Source organism: Equus asinus, chromosome 4, assembly GCF_041296235.1.
Source record: "Equus asinus isolate D_3611 breed Donkey chromosome 4, EquAss-T2T_v2, whole genome shotgun sequence".
Classification (NCBI taxonomy): Eukaryota; Metazoa; Chordata; class Mammalia; order Perissodactyla; family Equidae; genus Equus; species Equus asinus.
The window spans coordinates 140870482-140898337 of NC_091793.1; the positions used below are offsets into that span (position 1 = coordinate 140870482).

Below are 27856 nucleotides of genomic sequence, written 5' to 3' on the forward strand. Positions count from 1 at the left end.
AATCATCACAAAATATACAATACTATAATAACAAAAAGGGAAAATGTGCACCCTCCTGCTAATATCATAAGCACTTTCGCATAATAATGCAATACTTCCTGCAGAAGCATCTCAATGGTTCTACTTAAATTGCAAATGGAAGCAGAGGTAAATCTTTTGAGACGTATATTTTTTATATGTTCTACAAGATTGGATAATGCTAATTGCATCTTTATACATTATTGCATCATCTGAATTTAGAAAGAAACTTTACCTTTTCATGATTTTCCTTTGAATGATATAATGATGTGTGCATATATAGATATAGGCATATATTTACTTAGACCTTCATAAAGCCACTTAAAACATGCAAGGGTCTTTTAGCTTTAGGTACCAAACTGCACAGTGTTGGGTATTGTCTTCCAAATATGTGTGGGGTCACTAGTCCATTAGAATCTGAAGTGCAATATAGCCTGCTACACTTGTGAGGGCTGACCCAACCCAACACTTTAGAAATCAGCAACTTTCATAAACTCAATTAGAGAAACAAAAACAAAACATAAAAACAAGATGAAGACATCAAATACCAAAAGAATTTCTAGAATAAAAGCCAAATTTTTATGTGAAATTTTCCTAAAAAGCTCAAGTGGATACTGACTTTGCCTTGAATACTCATCATGACTCCAGTGATGTTTCAATGGAAACACAGTGGGTGGAGTCTTGTGTGAGCCTGGGAATCAGGCACAAGGAGCCCCATCCTGCCTTTGTTTCAGGCAGTCTGAGCGTGCTGCCAGCATCTTTGCGACTGTGTTTTCTCTGACACAAGGATTGTAACTCCAACTCCCTTCACAGTACAGACTTTTAGAATCACCAAATAACTACTTCACTGACTTGGCTTTACCAAGTTCAATATACAACTGACATTACACACCCGTTTATCCGCTCACCAACCACTGTGGACTGAATTGTGTCTCTCTCCCCAAATTCATATACTGAAATCCTAAGCCCCAGCACTTCAGATTGTGACCATATTTGGGGACAGAGTCTTTAAAGAGTTAATTAAATAAAAATGAAGTTATATGGACAGACGTGTCCTAATCTGATCCGAGCAGGGCTTCGTAAGAGGAAATGTGGGGAGGGACATGCGCAGAAGCAACAGGGTGCGAAAACACAAAGAGAAGATAGCCGTCTACAAGCCAAGGAAAGAGGCCTCAGAAGACACCATGCTGCTGACACCTTGATCTCAGACTTCTAGCCTCCAGGACTCTGAGAAAATAAATTTGTATTGTTTAAGCGATTCCATCTGTGGTACTTTGTTATGGCAGCCCTAGCGAACCAAGACTGACTCAGAAATATTCGGAGAAGGCTCCTCTGCTGCAGAAACACACGACAATGTTATCTTTTGCTTCACGTCTCCAGATGACCACTCCAACATAAAAGGTCTTAGGTTTTTCAAAAAAGAAATGGACACAGATATAGACATATTAAGATAACAAAACACTCTATAAATAAGATGCCACTCCAAAACAGAAGAAATAACTATAGTAAAGAATGATTTTTAAAAAAGAGCATTGAGAATTTAGCAATGAGTCATACCTCACGCAGAAGAAGATGATAATGATGGTACTCCTTAAAAGACAGAAGCCTTCATCAATTATCCTCTAGAAAGACAGCATCATTCTACTCCCATTTTTAAACAGTGGCATCAGGCTGCCCAGTTATATATGTTTTAGTACCATTGATAATAACAATTTCAATAAGAAAATAATAAGCATTTATTGAATTCTTGGTATGTGCCAGGTGCCACACTACAATCGCCTATGGTTTGTCACCTTTGACACTCATAATAACCCTATGAATTAGGCAATAGGAGAAATCAAGTTCAACAATGCTACTGATGTCCAAAAGATTCACAGCTCTGACTGTTACTCGCTAATGAACTGTAGCTGTTGGGCCAACGTCATAAAATCAAGTGCTTCAAAAGGCAGCCTGAATCCCTGGCCATCACTATCTCCATTGATTGTGAAAATCTTACCCGACAGCGTGTCTAGAGTGAAGGCATCTGTGAGTTTTGACAACAATTCCTGCAGTTCGTCCTCCTCCAGCTCATCCTTTCCCTCCTGGGTGTTAGCTGTCTCTTTTCTTTCCACAGGTGCCAGAGCAGGACGGTTCATTTCAGCAGGAGCAATCTGGGGGGCATCCCACAAAAGTCCTTTCTGGGAACCCGGTAGGGAGCTGAAGATTCCCTTCGAGGTCTTTTGTGCTTGGCTTTGTGCCCTGGTGCTTCGCATTGACCTGGGCTGCAAAACGGCCTCTGGTGATCCCGCGTGTGGTAGAGCACGCTGTGTGTGTGCTTGACTTCCGCCAGTCACGATGGGGGCGGGAAGAGGCTCCTGTTCAGAAGCATCCTCAGCGGCATTCTTGATCTGGGAAGAATCTCCTTCCTTCCAAAACCTTTCACCGTTTCCATGGTCACCCTTGGAAACCATATTTTGACTGGAAGATGGCGAAGGATGTAGTGGCTGCAACACTGCCTGAGCAAACAAAAGTTTATTTTTGAAAAAATTAACATTTATCTTAACTTTTTCATAAATGCATTGAATTTCAATATTCCATAGTAAGTTTTAGCGCAAAATTTTTCTTTCTCCTCTCTAAATACAATACTATTAATTTTATTTTATGCTCTTAATTCAATGTCGACCGAAAACTGTCTACAAAAGTTGGAACAGCTCAGATTCTAAAATATCATAGGAAATAAAGATTGCAGGGAAATTCTAGGTTCTAAACGCTCAAGTTCTAAAAATATCCTAAGAAATTTCTGAAAACATGAGCGTACTGAGTTTATAGATAAAAAGAATTACAATAAAATACGTTTGTAATGATCTTTCTTGGCAGGCATGCCGAGAGGGGTTTCACGATAAGCCATGGGCATAAAATCTAGGGGGTGTGCTCCCTACCAAGCACTGACTCCTGGCAGTCCTGAGACCCTCTCTAGAGGTCCATGAGGTCAAAAGTATTTTCACGATGATACATAGATGCTCTTTGCCTGTTCATTGTGTTGACATTTGCACTGTTGGTGCAAAATCAAGAGTAAGTGAACTAAAGCTGCCGGTGCCTTAGCACAAATCAAGGCAGCACAGCCAGTCAGCGCTGATAGTCACGGCGCTCTTCAGCACTCGCAGTTAAAAAAAAAAAAGCCACATCAACTTCAGAATATCCTTGATGGTGTAGCAAAAATTCTTAATTTTCTTAATAACACACCTTTTAAATTTGTATGTGATGAAATGGAAAGTATGCATGAAATACTTCTGACATTTACTGAACTACAAAAGTTGCCTTTTGTGCTAAAGAATGACTTACATGTCATGTCATTCAGACGGGTATTTGGCAAACATTTTCTCAAAAATGAATGAAGTGAGACTGTCACAGTGAGGAAAACAACTATACATGTTGCCAATTTTAACAGTTGAGATTTAAGCAAAAATCAAAATTTTGGAAAACTTGTATCCATCACCATGAGCTCACTAGCTTCCCAATTCTTAGACTTTTCTCATGAGATTAGCAGTGATATTAATGAATGTGGTTTCTTTTTTAACCTCGTACAATGAAATGGGTGAGCAGGAGGTTCAGCATAGCTCATGAACTTCCAAATGACCAATGCGTGATGCTAGAAACTCACACGTGGGCAGAAAACCCACACAAAGAGCACAACAGAGGGTGAGACACACCAGGTTTCAGATTTGATATCGCAACCATCCTTTAAGAAACTATTGTTTACCATGTTTTGGTGTAGTATCAAAAGAAAGATCTCCAATTATCTGAAAAGGCTATTAAAATATTCCTCTTTTTCAACTGCAAGTCTGTGTGAGGCCAGATCTCTTCATCTACTTCAACCAAAACATCTTGCAACAGATTGAATGCTGAGGCAGTTACAAAAACCCAGCTGTCTTATATTAAGCCAGACATTAAAGAGATTTGTAAAAAATGTAAAACAATGCCACTCTTCTAAGTTTAAAGAACAAGATGGAGGGAGGCAGGACCAAGATGGTGGAGTGAGTAGTCTTCTTTGTCTCTCCCCCTTTGAATCTACAACTAATTGGGCATTCATTGGTTAACAAAGGATATCCATATAGCATCTCAGGATGTTTCAGAGACCCGTGCTGCTATACATCAGAAGGTGGACGGACTTCCCCCTGGGAGGAGGTGGAGATAGGTGAAAACTCTCCAACCCCTGACCCCTGGACAGCCTAGTACCTGCAAGAGGCTCTCTTCCAGCAGACTCCCCCATAGCATCGCCATGCACCAAGGGCGGGAGTGTGCACTCACTGGCAGAGCGACGGTGGAAACAGGTGACTACAGCCCTACCTAAGCCCCCCCGATTACACCTAAGCCCAGGGGGAAACTCCAAGGTCCTGCACCCGCCAGCAGGGAAAGCCTCTGGTCTCCATTAGCAGGGAGGCCCTTCCCAGCATTCAGAACACCAGGAAGCTCCCAAAGAGCAGAATCCCCAGCAGGGCAGCAGCCCGTCAGCTGCTGCTGGGCTCATGGACTCCAGCTCTGCACAGGACAGTACAAGAGGCACCCAGAGTTCCCGTGGATGGGTTTGGGGTCTGGGTGGAGCTCTGGAGCCTGGCTCCACGGCCCAGGGGGAAACTCCAGGGTCCTGCACCCACGGGCAGGGAAAGCCTCTGCTCGCCATTATCAGAGAGGCCCCGCCCAGCATTCAGAATGCCAGGAAGCTCCCAAAGAGCAGAATTCCCTGCAAGGCAGCAGCCCGCCAGCCGCCACCAGGCCCACGGACTCTACCACGGAAGTAGTTTGTGGCTAGGTGGAGCTCCAGTGGAATGGCTACATGGCCCAGGGGGGAACTTCAGGTTCCCACAGCAGCCTCAACGAAAGCCTCCGCACAGCACTAGAGGAGAGGTCCCAACCAGCAATCACAAGGCTGCAAGGCCCTGGGGTAAAAGTAGCGCAGCTAGGTGAGCTAACCACAGAGCTACCCATAGCTCTGCTGGGACCTATAGTGGACAAGTGTGATCTTGTGGGCTCTGACAGTGATAGAGCTGTGATTATAGGTGATCCTGCTCCTGGCTGCTGTAAAAGCCCATAACACTGCTGCAGACCCCAAGGAGGGAGTGCATCTAGGTGGTCTGCAATAGTCGGCACCAGCAGCCTGAGGCCCCCTTGCGATTGCCCCCACAACTGACAAGGGACCCCACAGGACCACTGTGACTACGAGGAGGGGCCCAGGTCCAGTCAGTAACAGCTGACAGGTTCCTAGTCGGTGCAGTCTAAACAGCTGCTCCCCCCCCCCAACACCAGTTGCAACAAGTAGAAGAAGTAACTAAACTCTATCTCTATGAGGAGGAACAAATCCACGCCATCAAGCAGTATGAAAAAATATATTAAATCTCCAGAACAGAAGGAAAATGATAAGTACCCAGAAAACAATCCCAAAGACAATGAAATCTATAACCTAAATGACGATGATTTCAAAACAGCCATTATTGAAAAACTCAACGAGTTAAAAGAGAATTCAGATAGACAACTCAATGAGTTCAGGAGCTATGTCACAAAAGAGCTTGATACTATAAAGAAGAACCAATTAGAAATACTGGAGATGAAGAACACAATGGAGGAGATTAAGAAAAATCTGGACTCTCTGAACAGTAGGGTCGATAATATGGAGGACAGAATTAGCAATTTGGAGGATAGGAATATAGAAATGCTGCAGACAGAGGAGGAGAGAGAACTAAGACTAAAAAGAAATGAAGAAACTCTCCGAGAATTATCCGAATCAATTAGGAGATGCAACATAAGGATTATAGGTATATCAGAGGGAAAAGAGAAGGAGAAGGGGGCAGAAAGCCTGTTCAAAGAAATAATGGCTGAGAACTTTCCAAACTTGGGGAGAGAGATGGAACTTCATGTGACAGAAGCCAATAGATCTCCAAACTTTATCAATGTAAGAAGACCAACCCCAAGGCATATAGTAGTGAAGCTAGCAAAAATCAACGACAAAGAGAAAATAAATATAACCTAGTCATTTTAACCACAAACTCACAACACGAAAAGGAAGAGGAAATAAAAATCTGACAATAACAACCTAGAAAGGGAAGAGAAAAGGGATGGAACGTTTTAATTTAAGGAAATAAGAGGCTATCAGAAAAAGGACTATCTAATCTACGAGATGTGTTATACAAACCACCTGGTAACCACTAAACAAATAACAAGAATAAAGATACAAATTGCAAATAAGAAGAAAGCCAATACAGAAATTTACCTACTTGAATTAGGAATCCAAAAATCATGGGACGAGAAACAAAGGAAATGCAAAAGAACCGGAAAACAAGTGATAAAATGGCAGCAGTAGGCCCCCACGTTTCAATAATCACTCTAAAAGTAAATGGATTGAACTCTCCAATCAAAAGACACAGAGCGGCAGGATGGCTCAAAGAACAAGATCCAACAATATGCTGCCTCCAGGAAACACACCTCAGCCCCAAAGACAAACACAGACTCAGAGTGAAGGGATGGAAGACAATACTCCAAGCTAATAATGAACAAAAGAAAGCAGGTGTTACCATACTTATATCAGACAAAGTAAACTTCAAAGCAAAACAGATAAAGAAAGACAAAGAGGGGCAGTATATAATGATAAAAGGGACACTCAACCAAGATGACATAACACTTATAAATATATATGCACCCAACACAGGAGCACCAAAATTTGTAAAGAAACTATTAACAAAACTAAAAGGAGACATCAACAACAATACAATAATAGTAGGGGACCTCAACACCCCATTAACACCAATGGATAGATCATCCAGACAGAAAATCAACAAGGAAATTATAGAATTAAATGAATAATTAGACCAGATGGACTTAATGGATATATATAGAACACTTCATCCAAAAACAGCAGGTTACATATTCTTCTCAAGCACGCATGGAACATTCTCAAGGATAGACCATATCTTGGGAAACAAAGCAAGCATCAATAAATTCAAGAGGGTTGAAATAATATTGAGCATCTCTTCGGATCATAATGCTATGAAACTAGAGATCAACTACAAGAATAAAGCTGGGAAAGGGGCAAAAATGTGAAAACTAAACAACAGGCTACTGAACAAACAATGGATTACTGAAGAAATTAAAGAAGAAATCAAATATTATCTGGAGACAAATGAAAATGAAAACACGCCATACCAACTCATTTGGGATGCAGCAAAGGCAGTCCTAAGAGGGAAATTCATTGCAATACAGGCTCACCTCAACAAGCAAGAAAAATCTTACATAAACAATGTCAAACGACACCTAATAGAATTAGAAAAAGAAGAACAAATAAAGCCCAAAGTGAGTAGAAGGAGGGAAATAATAAACATTAGAGAAGAAATAAACGATATTGAAACAAAAAAGACAGTAGAAAGGATCAATGAAACGAAGAGTTGATTCTTCGAAAAAATTAACAAAAGCAATAAACCCTTAGCCAGACTCACTAAGAAAAAAAGAGAGAAGTCTCAAATAAATAAAATTAGAAATGAGAGAGGAGAAATCACAACAGATACCGAAGAAATACAAAGGATCATAAGAAAATACTATGAAAAACTATGTGCCAACAAATTGAACAACCTAGAAGAAATGGATAAATTCCTAGACTCATACAACCTCCCCAAACTGAATCAGGAAGAAATAGAGAATCTGAATAGACCAATCACAAGTAAAGAAATAGAAACAGTAATCAAAAACCTCCCCAAAAATAAGAGTCCAGGACCAGACGGCTTCCCTGGAGAATTCTACCAAACATTCAAAGAAGATTTAATATCTATCCTTCTCAAACTATTCCAGAAAATTGAGGAAGATGGAGCACTCCCTAACACATTCTATGCAGCCAACATCACCCTGATCCCCAAACCTGACAAGGACAACACAAAGAAGGAAAACTACAGGCCGATATCACTGATGAACATAGATGCAAAAATCCTCAACAAAAATTTGGCAAACCGAATACAGCAATACATCAAAAAGATTATACACCATGATCAAGTGGGATTTATACCAGGGACACAGGGATGGTTCAACATCCGCAAGTCAATCAACGTGATTCACTACATTAACAAAATGAGGAACAAAAAACACATGATCATCTCAATAGATGCAGAGAAAGCATTTGACAAGATCCAACATCCATTTATGATAAAAACTCTCAATAAAATAGGTATAGAAGGAAAGTACCTCAACATAACAAACCCACAGCCAACATCATACTCAACAGACAAAAACTGAAACCCATCCCTCTCAGAACAGGAACAAGATAAGGGTGCCCTCTATCACCACTCTTATTCAACATAGTACTGGAGGTGTTGGCCAGAGCAATTCGGCAGGAAAAAGAAATAAAAGGAATCCAAATAGGCAATGAAGAAGTAAAACTCTCGCTGTTTGCAGACGACATGATCTTATATATAGAAAACCCCAAAGAATCCACAGGAAAACTATTAGAAACAATCAACAGCTACAGCAAAGTTGCAGGGTATAAAATCAACATACATAAATCAGTAGCATTTCTATACGCTAACAATGAACTAACAGAAAAAGATCTCAAGAACTCAATCCCATTCACAATCACAACAAAAAGAATAAGATACCTTGGGATAAATTTAACCAAGGAAGTGAAAGATCTATACAACGAAAACTACAAGACTTTCTTGAAAGAAATTGATGACGACATAAAGAGATGGAAAGACATTCCATGCACATGGATTGGAAGAATAAACATAGTTAAAATGTCCATACTACCTAAAGCAATCTACAGATTCAATGCTATCCCACTCAGAATCCCAATGACATTCTTTACAGAAATTGAACAAAGAATCCTAAAATTCATATGGGGCAACAAAAGACCGCGAATTGCTAAAGCAATCCTGAGAAAAAAGAACAAAGCTGGAGGCATCACAATCCCTGACTTCAAAGCATACTACAAAGCTACAGTAATCAAAACAGCATGGTACTGGTACAAAAACAGATGCACAGATCAATGGAACAGAATCGAAAGCCCAGAAATAAAACCACACACCTATGGGCAGCTAATCTTCGACAAATGAGCTGAGGGCCTATAATGTAGAAAAGAAAGTCTCTTCAACAAATGGTGCTGGGAAAACTGGACAGCCACGTGTGAAAGAATGAAAATTCACCATTCTTTTTCACCATTCACTAAAATAAACTCAAAATGGATCAAAGACCTAAAGATTAGGCCTGAAACAATAAGTCTTCTAGAAGAGAATATCAGCAGTACACTCTTGGATATCAGTTTCAAAAGAATGTTTTTGGACACCATAACCCCTCAGACGAGGGAAACAATAGAAAGAATAAACAAATGGGACTTCATCAGACTAAAGAGCTTCTTCAAGGAAAGGGAAAACAGGATTGAAACAAAAAAACAGCCCAATAATTGGGAAACAATATTTACAAATTATATATCCAACAAAGGGTTAATCTCCATAATATATAAAGAACTCACACAGCTCAACCACAAAAAGGAACCCTCATACACTGTTGATGGGAATGCAAAGTGGTGCAGCCACCGTGGAAAACAGCATGGAGATTCCTCAAAATGTTAAAAACAGAAATACCTTATGACCCAGCCATCCCACTACTGGGTGTCTATCCTAAGAACCTGAAATCAGCAATTCCAAAAGTCCCATGCACCCCTATGTTCATCGCAGCATTCTTCACAATAGCCAAGTCATGGAACCAACCTAAGTGCCCAGCAACTGATGATTGGATAAAGAAGATATGGTATATATATACAATGGAATACTACTCAGCCATAAAAAAGGACAAAGTCGTCCCATTCACAACAACATGGATAGACCTTGAGGGTATTATGTTGAGTGAAATAAGCCAGACAGAGAAAGACGAACTCTGTATGACTCTACTCATAGCTGGTAGTTAACATATAGACAAAGAGAACTGATCGGTGGTTACCAGGGGAAAGGGGGGGTGGGGGGAAGGCACTAGGGGTGAAGTGGTGTACCTACAACATGACTAATAATGATGTACAACTGTAATTTCACAAGGTTGTTAACTATTATAATCTCAATTTAAAAAAAACAAGATGGAGTTACTGTTTAAAGACGTTACATATATAATGTGTTTATTATTTTCATTTTTAAATTAGTTAAGTTTATTTTTAAACTACTTCTTAGCTTTAATTTTGACTATGGTAAATAGAGATATATATAACCCACAAAAGCTCCTTGGAATCTGCAAAAATTTTTAAGAAAGGGATGCTCAGACCAAAAGATTCAAGAATCAGTGCTGTAAAGAACCACTCTGGCCAGGTGTGCTGTTTCTGAATGGTACCCACACTGTTCTCTCCCAGGGCACTGCCTTCGTGAAGGGGGAAGCTATAGTCTGGAGGATGAAGGTGGAGATGGTCAGGGCATGAAGAGACGAGAAAGGGAAGAGGCTGAACAAGGTGAGGTGCGAAGCTGCCAGCCGCAGCCCTCCCTCGACTGGAGAGTTCCAGGCAGACTTCCAGGTGGTCCAGAGCCCAGCGTCTGCCACTTCTTATACCTGTAGATCCCGTCCCATCTGCTGTAGCTTGGCCCAGAGACTATGCTGGCTGGTTGTGAGCTCATGAATCTTTGTTTCAAATCTGCAACCTTTTTCTTCCTGGGAGGCACAGATGGCTTGCAACTTGTCTTTGCATCGGTTCAACCGTTTGTTAAGGAGCCTGGAAAGAGGACAGGTCTGAGTGGTGGAAAGGACAAGAGGCCAGCACACCAGCTAGAGCCCCAGCAGGAGGTACTTCAGGTCCTCTCTGTGGGGGAAGATGCTGGAGAAGCCTGTGCCTCGAGTGTTCTCTGACACTGACCAAGCCTGTTTCAAACTGTTCCACTGCTCACCACGCCCAGCTGCCCTTTCTGTCTATTATACACAATTCCACCAAGAATTTTCTTGGCTTTAGAGGTGTTTTAGAAAACCCGTCATGTATGTTGTGGATTACTTTTGACAGCATACTTTACCAGCTATGTAAATTTGAATACTGACTTTATTCATTATCCTTTTATCTAGAAACACTCTATTTAGAAGGACGGTATACATGTCACACTAAACACCTAACAGCTGCCCAAGACCACAGGGAAGGGCCAGTGATGCAGTTCACGGGTGCGGCCTGTTTAGCTTCTCTTCCTAAGTCTAGTTGTTCTTTGGCTTAAGAATGAACACAGCAGTCAGGGTAATTCTTTTAAAACACAGGGCAGACGCTGTCACTCCTCTGCTCAAAACCCTCCACGGTTCCCCTCTTATTTGGATTAAGCCGAAGTCCTTACAGAGGTGGACGAGGCCTGACAAGATGGCCAAGGCCCCTTTCCCTCTTTACCTCCCCTCTGCTGTCTCCTGCCCTCCGGCCACACAGAGGTCCTGGTGGCTCTCTGCACACAGTAGGCGCCTTCTCCCCTAAGTCTGCACTTTTGGTCCCTCTGCCTGGAACCCTCCTTCCCCGGCTTCTCGCTCGGCTCCCTAATCTGCAATACTTTCAGTGAGGCCGTCCCTGACTGCCCTACTTAAAATCGCAAACCAGAACCCCAGCCTCAACACCAGCACCTCCTGTCTCCTCCCCGACTTTGTCACCGCGGCTTTGTCACATGGAATTACTGCAGAGCCTGAAGAGATCTCAGGTTTTGACTTAGTCTCCAGTCTTCAAACCTCTGGGCAGTCACGTCACAATGACAGACTACATGTCTCATTATTTTACTTACATAGTCCTTACTCTATTACTTAATCATTGCTTATTGTCTCTTGAATCTGGCAACTTTTTTTTTTCTATTTTGCTTGTTGCCATATCCCCAGGCCTAAAATAGTCCCTGTTATAGGGTATGTATACAATTAAAGTTGGCGGACTGAAGTAGAATCTTATTCTTTAATCAGTGCTGTTGGCACATTTGTGGAGTTTGTAGAAATCGGCTCTCTGGTGGAAACGCAACAACATTTCTCAGGGCTGGAGCCTTCGAAATCCCTAATTGCTGTAGATTTTGGCGAGGACTTGGAGTTTCGTTTGGGCCGCCATCCAAAGAGGGCGCCTCTAAAGGAGAGCCTGCAAGCTTCCGGACAGTCACACTCAGGAGAAGAGGAGTCTGACTCTAAAAGCCTTGATGCTAATTGGAGCTTCAAGTACACCTTTACGACAGGTTTTTCAGGAAGGAGTCAGCCCAGAGATTTTAGATAGCAGACAACAAAGAAACCCTCTCAGACGGCCTCTCCAGACAGTGCTCTCTGTCCTTGGAGTCTGGCCACAGTGCTGTCAGTTTCTCTTTCTCCCATGCATCCACCATGCCCACCCCCTTCCTCCTTTCTGGCCCATCCTCCTCACCTGACAGCAGAAGGCATATACCCCACCTTCCACAATCTAGGGGAAGGTAGGCAAAGCCCTAAAATAGTGCAGTTCTGTTCTTATCTGTTTTTTTTTTTTCCAAGAAGAAATTCTCATGGAGACTTTCTGGTGAACCTAATTTACCCAGTGCCAACATTTCTAGCAACTGGGAGCCCAATACTTTCCAGGCAAAGGTCCACAGTTAACAAACCGTTCAGATTATGTGAGAAATTACTCCTTTCAAACGATCTGAAATCTGCCTTTCTAAACTTGTACATCCTTATACATAGTTCTGATTTCTAGAGTTAAGGAGCTTGAATCTCCCATGGAGAAGGCCTTCAAAATTAGAGCAAAAATATTCCCAAGGCAAGTCAATCCTGCACAAAGCAGTGAATACCACGTTCCTGGGGCAGCACCTAGCAGAGCATAGAGCAAAAACAGAAAACTAACGACTGAACAACACTCTTTCTTTTTTTTTCTATGAGGAAGATTAGCTCTGAGCTAATATCTGCCACAAATCCTCCTCTTTTTGCTGATGAAGACTGGCCCTGAGCTAATGTCTGTGTCCATCTTCCTCTACTATATGTGGGACGCCTGCCACAGCACGGCTTGACAAGCGGTGCATAGGTCTGCGCTCAGGATCCGAACCTGCGAGCCCCAGGCCACAGAAGCGGAACGTGCGAACTTAATTGCTGTGCCACCAGGCCGTCCTCCAATACTCGTTTTTTTAATGTAGCCCCTGAGTGGCCTGTCTGTGCCTGTGCAAATATTCAGACAGCCTCCGCATGCCTAGCACAGCCTTTCAATCAGTGAACTTTACAGTATTAATATCGGTGTTATCAAATGGTACGTACTGTTCTGCAGTTGAGGAGCATTTCACGTTGGCACCTAGGCACCCACCGTGGTAAATCCATAGAACAGACGCCATGCTCTAGTCATTCCCAACGAAAGGATGCCACGCTATTTCCAATTGTTCAGAATCATCAGCAGGGCTGCAGCGGACAAAGTTGTACGGGGCCCTCGTGCACGTATGTGCAAGGTTCTCAGGATTTAAGTTTAACGGACACCAGCTGTTTGCCCTCTTTGGGCACACACGTGCATACACATACTTGAAAATGCACAGAATAAGGTCTGTAAAGATATTCCCCCAAGAGTTTACCTCCAGGGAACTAGGGACTGGACCTGGGCTGGGAATTATGGTGAAAAAGACTTTACCTTCATCTGTAATAGTTTAATTTTTGATATAAGGCAAAGAGATTCAGGTCTTATTTGCATAATTAAAAACGTTTTCCTAAAAAAATCAAAGAAAGAAACGTACTACGTACATAAGACAGGCTGTAGCAACTTTAAAAACGAAAACGAGGTGAGAGGGAGGAAAAGGCGAGGAAACCGAAGCAGGAAAACCTCGGCACAGACAGACGCGGAAGCGGAAACGGCCTGCGTCGTGGCCACGGCTTTTCTTCCTCTTTCATCTGCAGCATCTTCCATCTTACGGACCCGGCACGGGCAGCGCGCAGGCGCACGGCGGCCTGGGCTGTCCACGGCCCCCGCTCCGCTCACGCTTCCTAGAGCTGTGCTGTGTGGGGACGATAATTCCTCTCTGATGACTGAAAAGCGGCACGGATGACCCTATTTGAAGACCTTCCTTGGGATCAGACTGTCCTGATTGCAATGATTGAGGCGAAGCCTACAAGTGGAGTCACACGTGGGAGGCGACGGAGTGACTGATTGGAAACGTGACGACAGATTTGCAGAATGTGCACTTAAAAAAAATTCCTAATCCTTACGATGAGAAAATTTTATTGAGGTTTTTTTAAGATTCCTCCCTCATCGTATTTTTCTTTCACCTCCCTCTCCCATCTCTTCCCTTCTAAAATGCCTGAACATTTTCCTTAGATATGAACTAATTTTCCCTACTTTTTAATAACTTCAGCTCTCATGATGCTGAGTTGCCAGGTTAAGGCCTTGTGGGCAGAAGAAAGATTTGTCTGTAAGTTATATTCAGAAGTTTGGGGCAGAGACTTCAGATCTAGGGACGCTGGAGTGATTTAAAGATGTCAAAGGTGAACGCAGCTTGCCTTTAGGATGTGGACTTAGGCACAGGCCCCTCAAAGCTGAACCGCCCACAAAGGCAGGGAACGACGCGGTTCGCTGAGTGCACAGCAGAGCGGCTGTGTGACGTGGCTTAGAATGGCCCACTCTGTGGAGAGGCAGGTCAGAGAAAATCCAAGTTGCTCAGCACCTTGGGAATGAGGATAGGTCTGCGTCTGCTCAAGGATGTCCCTATGCAGTCCTCTAAAACACGCCACAGAGAACAATACAAATGACACCATGATTACTCCCATGTGCCACTGTGGCCGTTAATTCATAGTTCTTAGCTGGATAGAAAACTTACAACGAACGGTGTGCTAGCAAACATCTTTTTAACCTGACACCCTCTGCTCTTCAGGAAGAATGATACAATTGATGGTATTAAATAGGTCAAAGGCTGGCCAGTTGTTATGTATTTTGAGAATATTATGGGTTTTCCTAACAGATATTGATTTGATCCTTCTGATACAAATTTGATTTTATTCTTTTGGGGTAAAAGTTGGGAGCATATTTGAGTTGAATTAAAGTAGAAATTTTAAGATCTGAAAAATGAATATAATGATATGCTTAAAATACTTTTCATAACTAATTTGAAAATCTTGATGAAGTAGATAATTTTCTCAAGAAAATTAAATGATCAGGGGCCGGCCCCGTGGCCAAGTGGTTAAGTTCTCGAGCTCCCCTGCGGCAGCCCAGGGTTTCGGGGGTTCAGATCCTGGGCACTGACATGGCACCGATTGTCAGGCCACGTTGAGGCGGCATCCCACATGCCACAACTAGAAGGACCCACAGCTAAGATATACAACTATGTACAGGGGAGATTTGGGGAGATAAAGCAGAAAAACAAAAAGAAGATTGGCAACAGTTGTTAGCTCAGGTGCCAATCTTTAAAAAAAAAAAGAAAATTAAATGATCAAAGTTAACTGAAGAAAGCATGAATAGACTTTTAAGCTTGAAGAGATAGAAAAATTTATCTAAATATTATAAAGGCTCCAGTGTCCTAGGGTTTTATTATCTTTTTTAAAAATTTTATTTTTCCTTTTTCTCCCCAAATCCCCCCGGTACAGAGTTGTATATTTTTAGTTGTGGGTTATTCTAGTTGTGTTATGTGGGATGCCACCTCAGCGAGGCCTGATGAGGGGTGCCATGTCCGCGCCCAGGATCCGAACCGGCGAAACCCTGGGCAACCACAGTGGAGTACTCAAACTTAACCACTAGGCCAAGGGGCCGGCTCTGGGTTTTATTCTTAAATTGCAATGGCAATTGTTAAAAAAAGAAATATATATTATGTTAGATGAATTGTTTCAAATACAAGAAAAGATGAAAAATGACTAGTTGCTTAATATAACCATTAAAACTCAAATGCTCAAAACTGACAAAGATAGTGTTAAGAGAGAGAGGCTATTCTGACTCATAAATGTTGAAATTCTAAATACAAAGATGACCAAATCAAATTTAAGGTGGATTTAAAGAATAATGCACTACAAAGATGTGTAGCTTCTGGTTCCAGCAGCAGTTCCAATAGAACCAGGGGCTCTATTAGTGCGATTCTTCCAATTAGCAAAACTTGATCATTTCAGTTGATGCTGAAAAGGGATTTAAAATAAATAAATTCAAAACCATTTCTGATTTCATATCTCAAAAAACTTTTAAAACATAAGAAAAAAAAATGACTTTCTCCACATTAAAAAGAATCTCAAACCAACAACTAACACCATAATATTTAATGGAAAAACACTGGATAAATGCCCCATTAAATCTAATTCCATTTAAAATAAAATAAAAATAAATTTTATCTACAAAATAAATAAGATAAAATACATGCCCCATTTCTCTTGCCTTATTCAATATTGTTCTGAAAGATCTGGACTCTCTCAGGAATGAAGACATGAAACAGAAATAAGAGGTTTAAAAATTGAAAAGAAACCAGAATGCCTTTTTTTCCCCAGACTGCTTGATTGTCTACCTAGGAGCAAGAGATTCAAACTAAACCAATATTTGAAATTATTAAGAGAGTTCAGAAAGGTTCCTCTTTACAAGATGATTATTCAAAAATCCATAACTTTCCCATATACCATCATCAATAATTAAGAAAAAGATATAATGGGAAAGGCCTTTATTCATAATAGCAACAACTAACATAGGATACCCAGGGTGCCCTCAGTGAGAAACATACAGAATGAGAAGAAGTAAGTTACAGGTGCCAGCCCCGTGGCCGAGTGGTTAAGTTCGCCTGCTCTGCTTCGGTGGCCCAGGGTTTTGCCGGTTCAGATCCTGGGCGTGGACCTAGCACCGCTTGTCAGGCCACGTTGGGCAGCACCCCACACAGCAGAGCCAGAAGGACCTACAACTGGAATATGCAACTGTGTACTGGGGCTTCGGGAGAAGAGGAAAAAAAGAAGATTGTCAATGGATGTTAGCTCAGGTGCCAACCTTTAAAAAAAAAAGAAGCAAGCTATATACAACCTTTTACCGAGAGAGAGAAGAAGACTCAAAAAAAGTAGAGTCCTAAAGATCACAAAGACAGCAGATGTTCCCACATCACCATACAGGTGTAATGCAAAACAAACCAAAATGCTAATAGGTTTAATTTGGTGCCTTACAAATGATTTTAAAGTTCTTCTAGAAAAATAACAATTTAATAATAACTAACACTTAAAAAAATAAAAATGAGTGACGTCAGCAAGACAGTGGAAGAGGAAGCTGTGGCCTCTCCCGCCCTGAGACACATTGATGAAGCAGCAATCCAAGAGCAGTTCAGCTTCTGCCTGAGAGGGAAGGAGAGGTCTGGACCATATGTCCAATGTTCTGAATTTTCTGGGGGCTGCCTGAGGTACTGGCTTCTGTCTTACTTGTCTTGGAACACAGACGGGACCCAGCATACTCTAGATGCCTGGGTGCCACTGAGAACAAAGAAGGACAGCAGTTTGCACTAGCACAAAGGTTTGACAGGTCATTGAGGAAAAAAAAAATATATATATATATATGTATGTATGTGTCTCTATATATGTATCTATATATAAAATCCTACAGCCCAATGGCAAAAAAACCCAAATAACCTGATTAGAAAATGAGCAGAGGGAGCTGGCCTGGTGGCTCAGTGGTTAAGGTTGCATGCTCTGCTTTGGCAGCCTGGGGTTCCCAGGTTCGGATCCCGGGCACAGACCTAGCACCACTCGTCAAGCCACACTGTGGCAGCATACCACATAAAATAGAATAAGATTGGCACAGATGTTAGCTCAGGGCCAATCTTCCTCACACACACACACACACACAAAATGAACAGAAGATCTGAATAGACATTTTTACACAGAAGACATATAAATGGCCAACAGTTACATGAAAAGATGCTCAACATCGCTAATCATAACGGAAATGTGAGTCAAAACCACAATGAGATATCACCTCACACATGTTAGAATGGCTATTACCTAAAAGACAAGAGATAACAAGTGTTGGTGAGGATGTGGAGAAAAGGGAACACTTGTGCATTGTTGGTAGGGATGCAAATTGGTGCAGCTGCTATGAAAAAGAGTATGGAGATTCCTCAAAAAGCTAAAAATAGAACTACCATATGATCCAGCCATCCTACCTCTGGGTATTTATCTGAAGGAAATGAAGACACTAACTTGATTAGCCATGTGCACCCCCACATTCACAGCTGCACTATTTACGGTAGCTGAGACATGGAAGCAACCTCAGCATCCAACGATGGATTAGTGGATAGAGAAGATGTGGTACAAATATGTACAATGGACTATTGTTCTGCCATAAAAAAGAACGAAGTCTTGCCATTTGAGACAACATGGATGAAACTTGAGGGCATTATGCTAGGTGAAATAAGTCAGATGGAGAAAGAGAATATGATCTCACTTGTATGTAGAATCTAAAAAAACAGATACAGAGGAGAGGTTAGTGGTTGCCAGAGGTGGGGGGTGGGGGGTGGGGGAAATGAGTGAAAGAGGTCAAAAGGTACAAACTTTCTGTTAAAAAATAAATAAGTCTTGGGGATGTAATGTGTAGCATGGTGACTATAGTTAGTAATACTGTATTGTGTATTTGAAAGTTGCTAAGAGAATAGATCTTCAAAGTTTTCACCACAAGAAAAAGATTTGTAGCTATGGGTAGTGATGGATGTTAAATAGACTTACTATGTGATCATGTGGCAATATATACAAACATCGAGTCATTATACCGTACACCTGAAACTAATATAATGTTATACGTCAACTGTACCTCAATAGAAAAAAACAAACAAAAAAGAAAACTATCCACTTTGGGTTACTTTGTGAATGACCCCATATGAGTTAAATTGATGGTATCAAAGATCATAAAGAAATTAAGTTCAAAGAGAAAACTTGTTCTATAATATGTTAATGGGTATCATAAAGCTAGAATAATTCAAACAATATTCTCATGTAAAAACAAAACTAAAAGCCATTGAGCTAAGACCTGACACCATGAAACTTCTAGAAGAAAACATAGGCAGTATGCTCTATGACATTGGTCTGAGCAGCATATTTTCAAGTACCATGTCTGACCGGGCAAGGGAAACAAAAGAAAAAATGAACAAATGGGACTACATCAAACTAAAAAGCTTCTGCACTGCAAAGGAAACCATCAACAAAACGAAAAGACAACCTAACAATTGGGAGGAGATATTTGCAAACCATATATCAGACAAGGGGTTAATATCCAAAATATACAAAGAACTCATACATCTCAACAAAAAAGCCAACAACCCAATTATAAAACGGGCAAAAGAGCTGAACAGAGATTTCTCCAAAGAAGATATACCGATGGCCAACAGGCACATGAAAAGATGCTCAACATCATTAGCTATCAAGGAAAAGCAAATCGAAAACTACAATGAGGTATCACCTCACTCTGGTCAGAATGGCTATAATCAACAAGAAAGGAAACAACAAATGTTGGAGAGGATGTGGAGAGAAGGGAAGCCTCGTACACTGCTCGTGGGAGTGCAAACTGGTGCAGCCACTATGGAAAGCAGTATGGCGTTTCCTCAAAAAAATTAAGAATAGATCTACCATATGATCCAGCTATCCCACTGCTGGGTATTTATCCAAAGAACTTGAAAATGCAAAGGCATAAAGATACTTGCACCCCTATGTTCACTGCAGCATTATACACAATAGCCAAGACTTGGAAGCAATCTAGGTGCCCATCAAGGGACGAATGGATAAAGAAGATGTGGTATATATACACAATGGAATACTACTCAGCCATAAGAAATGATGAAATCTGGCCATTTGTGACAACATGGATGGGCCTTGAGGGTATCATGCTGAGTGAAATAAGTCAGAGGGAGAAAGTCAAATATTGTATGATCTCACTCATAAGTAGAGAATAAAAACAACGACAAACACACGTAAGGCAACAGAGATTGGATTGGTGGTTACCAAAGGGAAAGGCGGGGAGGGCAAAAGGGTGATTAGGCTCACAAGTGAAGTGATGGACTATAATTAGTTTTTGGGTGGGGAACATGATGTAATCTACACAGAATTCAAAATGTATTACGATGTACATCTGAAAGCTATATAATGTTATAATCCAATGTTATTGCAATTAATAAAAAATAATAAATTAATTACTAAAATTTTGTAAAAAGGCCATTGAGCTGAATAGATAGCAGTAAAACACTCTAAAGTGGTGAAAATTATAGCATATACTAAAGGAAACACTACACAGAAATAAGAAAGGAAAAGATTTATTTGAAGTAAAAAGTGGGAGAGGGGGAATACTGTCCCGTTCTAAAGTGCATTGAAACAAAAGCCAGGAGATTTAAACGTTAAATGTTGAAAACAATCAAACCACATTAAAACAGAGAGAGCTCAAGAATCATTTGATTTCTTAATGGAGAAAATTTTCTAAGTGTAAAACTGTGTAAGAAGTCAGAAAGCAGAAGATTGATAGTGTTTTCCTAAGAATTGAAAACGTCTATATAGGAGGTCATACTATAAATAAGACTAAAAGGAAATAACTATGAAGAAAGGTTTCCTGTAGTTAACATTTAAAGGTTCAAGTACGTTAACAAATCAAACTGATGCGTCAGTAAAAATGGACCAAGGGCGCTGACAGGAGAGAAAGTACAACTGCCTTCTAAACTATGTGGGAGAGAAGTTTCATCCCATGCAATCATGGAAATGAAAATTAAGGCAAATAAATATATTCTGCTCACAAAATTAATGAGATTTAAAATATGGTAATAGTCAACATTAGCAAGGATCAAGTGAGAGAGCTTCTGGAGTTCACTGGGAGGGTAATTTGGCAGATCCCTTCTAAACAGCAATTTTGCAGTAAGTACAGAATCTTAATAACGTTCCCACTTCTCATTCTAGTGATTCCAGTCTAAGAAATATATCCTAATGAAATAATTGGGGAACCATGCACAATGAATAATGTACAAGGATTTCAATAGTAAAATTTTAAATTATAGCAAAAATTGGAAATAACCCAAACATCCAACAACAGACGAGGGGTTAAATAAATGTTACATTCATTTAAATAAAAATTGCATAACCATTAAGATGATTTTGAAGACTAATGGCAATGGAAGGTGCTCACAATATAACTTACATTGATATGGAGCAATTTAATCAATAAATTTTGTGGTATAATGTAAACTATATTAAAAATGTTCGCAGAGAAGGAAGTACACCAAAATATTAACAATGGTTATGTCATGGATTGGTTGTCATTTTAAATTTGTTCTTTGCTCCTTTCTGACTTTTCCAAATTTTCTATAATAAATATGTAGCACTTTATGATTGAAGATAACAAGTTATTGTAAAAGATATGTTCCCAGATTTTTCCTTCTTCATATTAACGCCTTGAAAATATTCCCCAAACTAAGGAAGGTTCGAATCTCCCTGCACCACGACAGAGCAGTCTGAGTCAGTCGTGTCTCATCCACAGGTCCCTTCTGTTCCCAACTCACTGGATGACGAGGGCTTCTGTCTGCCATTTGCTGAGCCTCAGCTGCCCTTTGAGATACTGGTTTGGAGGCCCCTGTGGCCGCTGTTCCCACTGGTTCTGCTGGACTTCTACACACTGGCACTTTGGAGGCCTTGTACTGAATGGAGAGCCTGGTATAAAGTAGACTTTTTAGTTACCAGTTATGCCACTGAGGTAAGTCTTTCTAGAAAATGTTCAATTAGATGTGAAATTTAATGTCCAAAAAAATAGCAATAAACTAGCCCAACTTTTTTCTCTGTAATCTTTTCCCACTATGGAGTTGATAGCCAATAACAGGAATGAAAATTCCACTTCCCCTCCATCTTGACAACTTAGAAATGAGAACGTACAGAAATTCAAGGATGACTGCAGAAAATCCCTGGGTCAGCTCGTCCAGGTCAGACACCAGGGGTTTTCTAAGCGCAGATGTGTGCTTATGATGTCATATCCGAAAGAACATAGAATGGAGAAGACCAGTTTAAGGTCAGGCATATTCCATTTTATACAAATCCATTTAGTTTCATTCTTTTATTCAAAAACTATTTTAAAGCATCTTACTAAATTGAGTTATTGCAGATAAAAAGGTTCTTTTTTAGAAAAAGCAGAGAACTCCCTGCTCACAGAGCCTTCACATCTGATGAATAGACAAATATACAATCCCTTTTGACATAATGTGATTATTTCTGCAGAATGCAAGGAGAGTACAGGGAAAGAAGTGATTATTCTGTGACACACTTCAATTTTTTTGTGTTCAATTTTGTGTTTAAGGATGGGCATTCTGTGGTAGAAAAACAGGGTAACCCATAACTTCTTTGTCACACATCTTCTGAGTGACCACTCTATTCCTACCCCATCTGAGGTCATTTTAGTGGCTTGGGTTGTTTACACCATTTTTTGTACTCATGGAAGTATTGAAAAACATCAAAATACATATTGAATCTGTTTTTGAGGCAGAAATGGCATCCTCTCATACATATTATTGTGCCACTTGTCCTTTCCTCCTAATGTATGACGATGAACGCCCTCTAGTGTAACAGCTGGGTGCTAAACTTTGCTCTGTGGTGGTCTCATTCTGTTCTGTCTGTATCATGTGCTCCACCCTTTTCTACCGGGGGTACCCTTCCTGCCTCTGGTTCACTGCCCCGCCCGCCAGGGCTTCGCTGTGCGTCCTCACTGACTCTGTAGAGGCTCGCTTGTTGCTATAGGACAGAGTTCCAAAAATAGATGAAGGGCCAAATCTTCCGCATATTTTTATGTTTAGTAGACTCCACTCTTCTACAGCCAATCCCCCCACATGTGCACGAGATCCCATCGCCACTTGGCTGCTGAATCGCATTGCTGCAACCGTTCTCTGTCTTGCACCAGATCGTCAAGTTTTCTCTCTACAGGCTCATTCCCCTCAGAACACAAACATGCTGTCATAACAAAACATTCTCTTAACTTAGTCACTCCACCACCTACATTGTCTCTTTGCTCCCTCTACAGTAAAAAATCCTACCAAGAATTTTTTTGCTTGGTATCTTCAGTTCCTCAGCTCTCATTCTCTCCTAAACTGCTTCCAGTCTGATTTTTTCTACTACTGCAGTCCTACGATGCTCTTTTTGAGGGCATCAATGGTTTCCTCATTGCTAAATCCTAAGGTCAATTCTTACTTGACCCAGCAGCAGCATTTGACGCGGCAGACCACGTCCTCCTCCTTGAAACACTTTCTCTACCTGTCTTCCAGGAGTTCTCATTTTCTTGGTTTTTCTGCCACCTCACTCCTTACTTTCTGTCTCCTTTTCTGGTTTTTCTTCTTCTACCCAACTTTGTAAAGTGGGTGTCCCAGGACACAGGACTCCGTTCTTCACTCTTCTCTGTCTACCCTCTCTCTTTGGTGATCTCACTCATCTCAAGGCTTTGAAAGCCACATATGTCAACAATTCCCAAATTTGTATCTCCAGTAGACTTTCTCCTAAATTCCAGGCACGAACAGTCAACTGACTACTCAACCTCTCCACGTGGATGTCTAAGAGACGTCTCGATCTCAATGTGTCCCGGACCGAACTGCTGATCTTCCCCCACAGCCCTGCTCCACCACAGCTACCCCTGTTTCAGATGACAGCAACTTCATCCTTCTACTTACTGTCGCACCACCGTGACAGTATATTTCCTATAGACACAAGAACCCCTAGATCTGAGGATGAGAACATCAATTCTATTAGTTGATCCAAGTATATAAGGAAACCTAATAGGTGAAAAGTTGATATTTTAATTAAGTGGAAAAAAGATGCATAATTGACTATCCATCTGAAAGAAAGCAAACCTAGACCCCCACTAAAATAAATTCCAAATGGATTGAAAATTTAAATTAAAAATTCAAAATAGAAACATTAGAAGACAATTTAGAAAAATATTTAACCTCGTTTCTACTCCTGTCCCTTTAGTCTATTCTCAGCATCTCCTCCTCCATTCCATTCAGCCACTCTGGCCCCCTTGCTCTTCTCTGGACCTGCCCGGTATGCTCTGCTTGAGCGGGCTGTCTCCTCAACCTGCCTTCAGCTTTTCTCAGACCCCTGTGTGACTCACACCTTCACCTCCTTCAAGGTTTTGTTCAAATACTGCCTCTCACTGACATCCCCATGACGGCCCTATTTAAGTTTGCTACCAACGCTCCCTCCAGGTCTTGGTGTCTTTTTCTGCTCTCCTTTTTTTCTTTTACTCTAGAACTTACAACTTCTAATATACCATGTAATTCACTTGCATGCCTATTTCTCATAGTTTGGTCCCCCTCCTAGAATGAAAGCTCCATGAGGGCAGAGATCTTGGTCTCTTTTGTTCACTGGTATGTCCCAAGTGCCTAGAACAGTTTATTGAATAAATAAATGCACAAATATTTTTTGGTTATTTTCTGAAAAGTCTGTAGCCTTTTGCACTTCTGCCAGGTTTCGAGAGCTCCTGTTTTCTTCCATATTCACCAGCACTGGGTGTTGTTATTCATTGAATCCTTGCCATTCTGATAAATAAAAGGGTGATAGCTCATGTTCCTTTAATTTGCATTTTTCGTTTTTTTTTTTTTAAAGACTGGCACTTGAGCTAACAACTCTTGCCAATCTTTCTTTTTTCCCCTTTTTCTCCCCGAATCCCCCCGGTACATACTTGTATATTTTAGTTGTGGGTCCTTCCAGTTGTGGCATGTGGGACACTGCCTCACCATAGCCTGATGAGCCGTGCCATGTCCGCATCCAGGATCCAGACCAGTGAAACTGGGGGCCGCCGAAGCGGAGCACGTGAACTTAACCACTCAGCCACCGGGCTGGCACCAAATTTGCATTTTTTTAATCACTAGTGAGGTGGAGCATATTTTTGTGTGTTTAGCGGCTGTCTGGAATTCCTCTCCTGTGACTGCCTGTTTGTATATGGGTATATTTTCCTCCTTACCCTCTCCTCCTCCACTTCCTCATTTTCTTCTTCCTCATCTCCTCCTCCTCCATCTTGTTCTTGTTCTTCTCTTTCTTCTGAGTTTTTCTTATCAACTTGCAGGAGTCCTTTGTACAGCACAGTTTGTGTTATTATGAAAATATTTTTCTAAGTCTAAGGCTTATCTTTTCATTTGTTGATGATGTCATTGACCATGGGAAGGTGTTAAACCTGCTCGTTGTAGCGAACACCTATGCGTCTGTTGCTTCATGGTTCCTGATTTTCTGTCTTGTTAGGAAGGTCTCCTTAAACCCCAGGTGTCCTAAATTTTTATAGTATTTTTGTTTTAATTTCTTTTAACATTTAAATTTCAATCAATTTGTAATTTATTGTAGTATATGGGGTGAAATAAGGGCCAGTTTTGTTTTCTCTCAGATGGATAGCCAATTATGCATCCTTTTCCATTGAACTGAGATGCCACCTTTGTCTTATGTTAGGTTCCTGTTTATATTTGGATCAATAACTAAATTTTGAATTCTCGTCCTCAGACCTACATGTCCCTTCCTTTTTTATACTCAGTCATAGCAGCTATCCAGTAAGTCTTTTTTTTTTTAGTTCCAGTAAGTTTGAATATCTGTTGAGGAACATCCCCTTTCACTCTTCTTTAATTTCATAACCTTAAACACTCTTGTACATTTATTCTTCCAGCGTGTCTTCAAAATTATTTTATCCTGTTTAAAAAACATTGCGACTCTCTTTGGGAATGCATTGAATTTAAATACAGTCGATTCTCATTATTCGTGGTCCTTAGGCTCCATGCAGTCACTGTGGACACTGAATTCGTGAACCTGAACTAGTGCTCCCAGGGAAACACAGAGGTGGGTTCCTGCAGTCTCTGGTCATGTTTTCGCCAACTGATCAATACACAACCTTGTTTTACGTGTGTTTCTGTTTAAAGACATCTTATTTAATATCTATTGTTGATTCATTCCCCTTGAACTCATGGCCAACAGCACAGTAACTCATGCTTGAACGGAGCTTTCCTAACACATGGATTTTCTCTTTAAGGCCCATCGCAGTCTTCATGCAGTGAAGAACACAGACAGCTTTTCAGCACTGTGTTTGCAATAGTGAAATCATCAACAAAAAGCACAAAGATGTGGAAAACACGGCACAAAACAGGCTGTGAAAAGGACACGTGTTTACAGAATGAGCTGAAACAAGAAGGCAGAGCATCTCTCAGTTCGACCCCAGCTGCGCATCAAGCAACTCAAACTTTTTGCTGCCCTGTGCACGTCTGCAGATGACCAAGAAAGCACATTCAGGTTCACGAATTCAGTGTCCACAGTGACTGCATGGAGCCTAAGGACCACGAATAATGAGAATCGACTGTATTTAAATTCAATGCATTCCCAAAGAGAGTCGCAATGTTTTTTAAACAGGATAAAATAATTTTGAAGACACGCTGGAAGAATAAATGTACAAGTAGGGATTTGGGGTTGCAAATAGGTTTTCACGGGTAGGTGAGTTCATAATTATGGAATTTGTGAATAATGAGGATCAACTGTTCATCTCTGGAGCATGTACATTCTTACGCTAGTGTCTTCTCTTTCAGGAATTTGGCAATATTTCTCTTTTGTTCAGGTCTTATTTTCTGTACTCAGTGAACTATTACAGTTTTTTTATATGGGTCTTGTATCTTTTTGGTTAAGCTATTTTTCCTAGTTTTTTAAAAAAAAATTTTATGGGTATTGTGAACGAGATTTTTATAAAATTTCTAGCTGGTTATTGCTGTAAAGAGCTATTAATTTGTGCATATGTATTTTATTTTCCACCATTTGAAGCCTATTAATTCTAGCAGTTTTTGATATAGTAATTTGAACTTTCTTGGGGATTTGTGATCATATTAGCAGTAAATGGAGGTAATTCTATTCTTTTTTACTGTTTTAATTTTCTTTTTTATTATATTTGCAAGAACTTCCCAAAATATGTAATAACAGTGTTGACATTTGGCACCTAGCTTTCAATTACATTTTTGTAAATGAAAATATCTTCAGTGGGAACTACCGTATGTAAAGTAAGTGACTCCACTTCAAAAGGGAGGAGGCTCATTACCAGGCAGAATGTTCACTGAATCAAGGAATGAATTCCATATTTCTACTTGGCAATAGCCATTGATCTCTTAGAAGATGGTCAGTACTAATGTGCCAACTTAATACATCTCAAGGATGCGTTTTTGCCTATTATCACATTGTAAAATAGGAATATTCCACATTCATTTCTCCTAGACCAGCCACTAGTCAGAACTTCTGAGCCCATCAATATCTAGGCTAAACTGAAAGTTATTACATAAGAATTTTATGTAACTCTGGGAACAATTCTATTGTACTCAGGTGGACAGACCATAACACACTGACATTTAAAGAACGCTTAGCCTCGCGTAGCTCGTGCAATCCCCTTTCCTCTTCTTATCTCCACAGATGCTACTCTGGGAGTAGGAAGCACAGGTTATCCCTGTCATCAGGTGAAGAAACTGAGTCACAAAAACATGAAGTGACTTCCCCAGAGCCACACACACAGTTGGCTGAGGACAAGGCTTCCATCTCTCTCTGTCCCAGGCTCAAACTTCACTACCTTCTTCCCACACTGGATCATGACTCCCTGTGGTGCCCTTTCCTGCTCCATTCTAAAATAGCTCACAATCCACCTTGTCTCTCCACCCAACAACCCCTCCATCATGCACCCACCCATCTTATTAGTCACTCAGTCAGTCAATCAGTGAACATTCACTGAGCATTTATCATATTCAGACTTTGTTATAGATTCTGGAAATAGAACTGGAAACAATAAAATGTCCCTTCACCCATGGGGCTTACATTTTAGCCAAAAATAAATAAATAAATAAAAGCAAAATATATAGGATGTCAGAAGCAGATGAAACGCTTTGAAGAAAAACAAAGCAAGGGAGGAGGATTGAGAGTGGGGTGGGGGACGGGGCTGACTGTCCCGTGGCTGGTCAGGAAAGGCCTCAGGGAT

The 27856-nt window shown here is 40.8% G+C and overlaps 1 protein-coding gene across 1 annotated transcript in view; it reads right to left on the reverse strand.

Moving 5' to 3' along the window:
- The window catches only part of DYTN (dystrotelin), a 54686-nt gene that overhangs the window by 7836 nt on the left and 18994 nt on the right, over nt 1-27856 (reverse strand). The window contains 2 exon segments of the mRNA XM_070506620.1: nt 2015-2513; nt 10558-10717. Of these exon segments, the coding sequence (XP_070362721.1) occupies nt 2015-2513; nt 10558-10717 (659 nt within the window).